This window comes from Suricata suricatta, chromosome 4, assembly GCF_006229205.1.
Source record: "Suricata suricatta isolate VVHF042 chromosome 4, meerkat_22Aug2017_6uvM2_HiC, whole genome shotgun sequence".
NCBI classification, from domain to species: Eukaryota; Metazoa; Chordata; class Mammalia; order Carnivora; family Herpestidae; genus Suricata; species Suricata suricatta.
The window spans coordinates 140662010-140668307 of record NC_043703.1 but is presented as its reverse complement, the minus strand read 5'-3'; the positions used below and the strand labels follow the sequence as shown (position 1 = coordinate 140668307).

Sequence of the window (6298 nt, the reverse complement as noted above, 5' to 3'; positions counted from 1 at the left end):
TTTTTTATCCATCCTCATAGCTGAAGTCAGTACAAGGGAGGGTATTTGTGACTCCAATTAGCAAAGATACATGCAGCAACTTATGACCGGTCCTTGAGTGTTTCTTTTCTCTAAGTTAGGCTCTTCTTCTCAGAGCCGGAGTTAATTGTAACTCTTCTGTTGTTAGCCCCCCTTATGTTTTGGGTATGCAAGGCCATTAGAAGAAGCCTTTGTCAAATATTCATAATGTTTTTATTCTAAATCTCTTATGCAGGGACAGGAAAATGTATTTTGTTATGGGGTAACTGTGTGGGGAATATCAGCCTGATTTGGAACATTGTGAAGCCTAATCAATAGCAACAGGCTTAATTTCACATGAGCAGTAGTAGCAGGAGATACCAGTTTTGCCTCTCATGGCAGGAGACGTGCAACATCTGCCATTTCCTTACTGTGACCATGTCACCCAGCAAGGCCGATGCGGCTCCCAGCACACGTGTGTGAGTGTTTTGCGTGCATGTGTTCTCTAGAAATGAAGGCTGTCTAAGATATGACAGATATTAGCATCTGGTGAGATTATAATGATTAGTAAGCATTTCTCACACACCGACCAGTCGGCCGTTTGGCTTATTAGTGGAATCAAGCACTGCAAACAACTACATGGTGTCCACTGTTCTCCCCCCACGGCAAGAACCATGGCCCCAACTGGGAGAAGGTTGGGTGTTTGAAGCAACGAAGGCACATGACAATGTCACAGCATTCACCCAGCACCATAGTGATGAAATCACCTGTTGCAGCAATGAGAGGGATGTTTGCTCATCTCCTGGTCTCTTTGCCAACTTCAGGAACTTGGGGAAATCTAAGGAGAGTTCATTAAGCCCAGATATCACATCACAGTGAGGGAGCCACATCTGATAGCTGCAGATCCCTTATTTAACTGGAGTTTGCAGGTCATATATTTATAGACTTTCAGAGCTGGAGAAGGCCTTGGAGATTAGTCCAGTCCAATTCTTTCATTCTACAGTAAAATAAAGCACAGAAAAGAGAAGTAACAGACTGAGGTCACACAGAGACACCACTGGAATGAAAACCCAGGCTTGTTAAGTGTGTTTCTTCTGGTTGACCTTGATTTTAGGAGCATGATTTCTAAATGCAAATTACTTTGGCTTCGAATGAAGATTTTTATTTTTTTAAAAAGGTTTATTTATTTTGAGAGAGAGAGAGAGTCTGTGCATGGAAGAGGCAGAGACAGTGAGTCTCCCAATCAGGCTCTGTGTACTGTCAGCACAGAGACTGATGTGGGGCTTGATCTCAGGAACCGTGAGATCATGACCTGAGCCAAAAGCAGGAATTAGATGTTTAACCAACTGAGCCATGCAGGCAACTCTTGAATGAAGATTTTTAAACCTGATTTCTTTTATTGTACAAGTGGGAAGAGAAAGAAACCTACCACATTGTAATGTGCGATAATTGGGTTGGTTGGCTTTTGAAGGAATAGAATAATTTCCTTTCTGCCACTTACCAAGATTAGATTAACTTTGAGTTAGTGTCATTGTTTATTCTCTTCAATGACCCAAAGGTAGATAGAGGTTTGAATCTCGCCCCACTGTCCCACTGCAAATTTGACTATGGGCCTGTGGTTATAACATGATGTTCATTGGTTTAAAGGAAAGGCTTTCCGATTGAGAATGGAAGCCTCTGCAAGTTTGGGGGCATCCTCTGTGAAGGACAGACACTATCAGCACCTGAGGTTATATAGCCTGGCCTGTGAGTTGGGACAGAGCACATACACCTATTGTACACACATGATTACAACAGACATAAAAAGACTCTAAGTACATATTAGCCACATGGCCCTAAAAGTTCTGAACTTGCTTATCATTATGTTTGCAAATTATATTTTTGATCAAAACCTTCCAATGAAAACAACACAAAGTCTTCCAATGCCTTCCACATTCTTCCAAAAACCATCCCGATGAATCACAGCATTTTTGTGCCACAACGTTTGTAGATCCAGCTCTGCAGGCCTGTTTCATGCTCCATGTAAGGTCCAGCGTGGCATCAGCAGAGTTTGCCAGGGGCTGTCTCTTCAGACCCTCACAGACCAGGGTTTACAGTTTTCTGTAGTGCCGGTGATGCACTAGGAAGCAATGATAGAAAACTCATCATTAGGGTCTTCCCAAAGCACAAGAAATGTTGCCCAATCCAATGCACGTGCCACCTCTCACCACTGCTGGCCACCGTTCTAAGACCAAACACCCCTCTACAGTCTCAGCTGCATCTGGATCAGGACCCCCTAGCTGCCTAGTCATTCATTTATTTTTGCTAAGCACTCTCCATATGGGAGGCACTCTAGGAGGCCCAGGAATTACCAAATGCAGAAGCAGCCCCTTCACACATGGTACACACAGTCCTTAGAATCGTGATTGGTTCATAGAATCCATTACTCCTGCAAACCCACTGCAGGGACTAACTCACTGATGTGTGTATCAGACCAAAGGGGTTTGGGTCAGAATCTTTGCTTTAGATCTGAGGACCCAGAGGGGCTCATTAAATCCTTGAGTTCTGCATCAGATTATCTTCAGGGAGCTAACTTGACCCCTGTGTAAGCTTATCAGGAGGCATGCAGCACCTAGTCCCAGGGAAGGGGATATGGGGAACTGTCAGCATGTGGCCAGGGTGAGAAGAATCTGGGCTGTGGGAAGGTTGCTGCAGAGCTGTAGGCATCCTCACTGCTTAGAACCTCCACACACGGTCTGGTGGTCTTATACCATAGCTGAAGATATTGGCAGATGAGGGTGGCCTCCCTGGGGACCCATCAGTCTCCCTCACCCTTGGCCCTAAAGCCTGAAAAGGCAGATTTGCCTGCTCTGAAGTCTCTCCTGTAATCTCCCCATCCATGGGACACTTTCAGTCCATGAGTACCCATTTCACCTGAAACCCAAAAGGCGTATCAAAACTTCTATCAAATACTCAGGAGGAAGTCCATCTTGGGTTATCAGGAAGAATCTGGTTCTGCTAACTCAACAGAGCCTGCTGCTGCGAAAGCAGTTGGGGAGTCCTAATGTGTGCCTAACCCACTTCAGCACAGCTCAGAGGCAGCAGTGGAAGAAATGTCCCTGCGTGGACTTCATTGTCCAGACATTGTCCATTACAGGTATCACAGAGGCGTACCCCATAGTGCAATGACCAAAGAATTCCTGCTACATGCTGCTGCATACAGGAAGGGAGTAACCAATCATGGCATAATATGATTAGCTGGTTTCCTAAAAGACCGCGAAGTGTCCCTGGGCATCCATGTGTGCCAGCATCAGCATGGTAATCACCGAACAAATACGGTGCAGCTAACTAACTCATTAACTCCCCATTTCGTCTCTGTCCCCACAGCACACACACAGTGGCTTTCACCAAGAAGGGTCTCCAAAGTGCCAGTGATGGGCGCTAAAAGACTAGGTTCATCTGGACTTTTACCCATCCCCTCATCTTCAAGGAAAAAAAATTAAATCTGTGAGTGATAGCTGTGCACCAAAGGGCGCTCTTTCCTCTAAGGAAGCCCAGCTACAAGCTTCATTTCTTGCTGTTTTCCAGCAAGTTCAAGGGAGAGCCTCAACGGCACAAGGAAGGCAACATGGACCCAAGGTTGGCCAGCAGAAAGAGAGCCTGGCATCCCACTCTTCTCTCTGCCTGGCCTCCCACACAACTGAGTGGGCACTCAAGAGGCCTCATACCAGCGTGGTGAACTTGTCCACGCAGGCGTTGCGGATCTTCTCTGGGGTGGCGGGGCTGTCTAGCTGGAAAAGCTTCTTCATCTTATGATCCGTGTTCCCAGCTCGAGCTGCACGGATGGCATCCTTGATGGCGAAGAAGATGGAGGCTGCCAGGAAGAGAGGTGGCTCACCGACGGCCTGGGTGGACAGAGCGCGGGATGGGGAGTCAGGCCCTGGGACCCCAGCCTAGGCGCCCGGAGGGCTGGTGACACCAGGACCCAGACCAGCCCCAGTGGGTCACAGCCAACAAGGCAGGAAGGATGCTCACAGTTTTACAGGGCAGAGAACAATCAAGCCAGTAAATGATTAAACCTCGATGGTGTATTTCTTTTAACACTTACCATGTGAATTGTCACTGGTGACACCATGCAGATAAAATGTACCATTAAAAGTTGTTTTAAATAATTATATTTCATGAACGACACTCTGACATGAATGTGGATCCTTTCCTCACAGTTATAAGGCTGGGGGAGTCAAAATTTCTAGGGCAAGGTCCCCCCTAAATGTATTTTTATCGAGAGGCCACAGTGATCCCAATGCATGCTAAAGCCTGAGAGTTGATCCAAGATGGCCAAGTGCCCCAGACAAAACCACAGTGAAGTAAACCATGAGGTGAGCACATGGGTGTGTTTCACTGCTGACAAGTGACTATCTGTCTTCCCTCTCAGATCTAGGACTGTATCAATCAGCTTACTTGATTTGGAACCATGTTTCACACTTACTGGGGACAAGGAGGATATAAGGAATGACTATAATCCTTCAGGCATGCGGATCAAGTTTAAAGTCAGGTGCCAGCCACTGAAGGAGGCTACAGGGTTTGCACAGAGGGATTGCCCCATCTGCAGTGAATATGCTATTCCTGTGGGATAACAGGGAGGGTGTGTATCTGTGGGGTCATCTGTAGGACCAAGCATCAAGATGCACACCTGAGACGTGGGTGTTGGTCAGGACTTGACCTACAGGACTGGATTAAAGGAATCTCTCCAGGTACACCCACAGGAGCTGGCTTTGACCACACAGAGCTGGGTCATCCCAGTTTTCTGGGATTTCTGGATTGCCCACTGCCATCACCCTCCTCAAAACTCGTGTCAAGCCCCCTTGTCTGTTCCAGACAAGCCCCAGCAGACCCATGCAGTAGGCACCTGGAGTCCCCCTGACCCCAATGTTCTCCCACAGTGCAGACTCGGGGCGACAGTACCTTGGATGCATAGATGGCCTTCTTGTTGGGGCAGTCACGGAGCAGGGACACCCTGAACACGCTGGGGATGCTGCCGAATGCAGGGATCTTGTAGGTGCTGGGGCCACGGGTGTGCAGGCTTCCCTCGGGGGAGTAGTGCAGCTCCTCCAGGGTAAAGAGGCCAAGGCCCTGGACAAAAGCCCCTTCTACCTGCAGGGCAAACAGAGACCATGGCCACTCTGCCTCCACCACCCCAAGGACAGATGCCTCTTCCCACAATGGGCCCCAAGCCCCACGGGGAATGGGCCTGGAAAGAAGCTGAAAGCAGGCCTCCCCAGCCCACTGGGCCCCTCCCAGCCTGGGAGCATCTATCTGGGCTTTTGCCAGGCCCTGGTGCAGGCAGAGCGGAGGCATTACACTGAAGGTTAGTTGTAGAACTTGTGGGCCATTCTAGAAGGGTCATAGCATGGTAGGCATAATTTTTCATTAAAATCTGCTGTAGGGCTGACAGAGATGTTCTTTCCCTGCTGCCACTGTGGGACCGGCCACTGCAGGCTGAGAAGTGGGCTCCCAGGCTAACGACTACAGTGTCCCTCAGAGGCCCACCCAACTCCTGTGGGCTAAGTGGGACTATGCGCACACAAAAGGAGGAATTTCCTGGACAGTAGATTTAGGCTTTTGGAACTCCCAGCCCTGACTGCCATCTGGGAGAAGGGGAGCCCCGGCTATGGTTTCCAGATCTTTCTTAGGGCCCCTGCCACGCTCCACTGGCCCACATGTCTATTCTCCCAGCCGCCCCACTCACAGAGGAACGATGAGGGCCCCACTGCCAAACGAGTGTGCTCTGAGGGGAAACAAGGTGCTAATCATCTTTGTGTGTGAGGCAACTTGCTCAGTGTCTGCCCCCAGGAGGGGTCCCCCAAGGGTTGTTGAATGAATTAAAGAACAGATGTGACTAATGGCTATGTTTCTATATACTCTGTAACTGTCCATTTTTGAAAAATATAATTTATATTTTCTACCAGACCCTCAGTCCTTGATGCCTCTGTCTTTCATTCCACCTATTCTACCCAAAACTCTCATATTTTTCAAAAGTGTTTTCTTTGAGCCGCCCATTTGTTCCTCTTGCTCATGTTTTGCCCCAGTGCCCTCCGGCATTCCATGCTTGGTAGGATTTACTTCTAGAAGACAAAATGTGTCCTGGGTGCAAGAGGAAGGAGGAGGGGAAACTGCTCTGACCTCAGACCCCACTGCCTGCACCCAATCCCAGACTCAGTCTGCATTCCACGGCCACGTTCCTTCCCAAAGTGTGTGCATGTGCGTGTGCATGTGCGTGGGTGTGTGGGTGTGCGTACACCTGCACCCACTGTTTTCACCG

The 6298-nt window shown here is 48.6% G+C and overlaps 1 protein-coding gene across 1 annotated transcript in view; it reads right to left on the bottom strand.

Annotated features, from left to right (window-relative positions):
- Positions 1-1368: 1368 nt before the first annotated feature.
- The window catches only part of LOC115290731 (xanthine dehydrogenase/oxidase-like), a 55753-nt gene continuing 50823 nt past the window's right edge, over positions 1369-6298 (bottom strand). The window contains exons 23-25 of the mRNA XM_029938556.1: positions 4942-5189; positions 3705-3881; positions 1369-2116 (exon numbers count right to left, since the gene is read on the bottom strand). Of these exons, the coding sequence (XP_029794416.1) occupies positions 2066-2116; positions 3705-3881; positions 4942-5189 (476 nt within the window). The 3' untranslated portion in view covers positions 1369-2065. The remainder of the gene's footprint in view (positions 2117-3704; positions 3882-4941; positions 5190-6298) is intronic.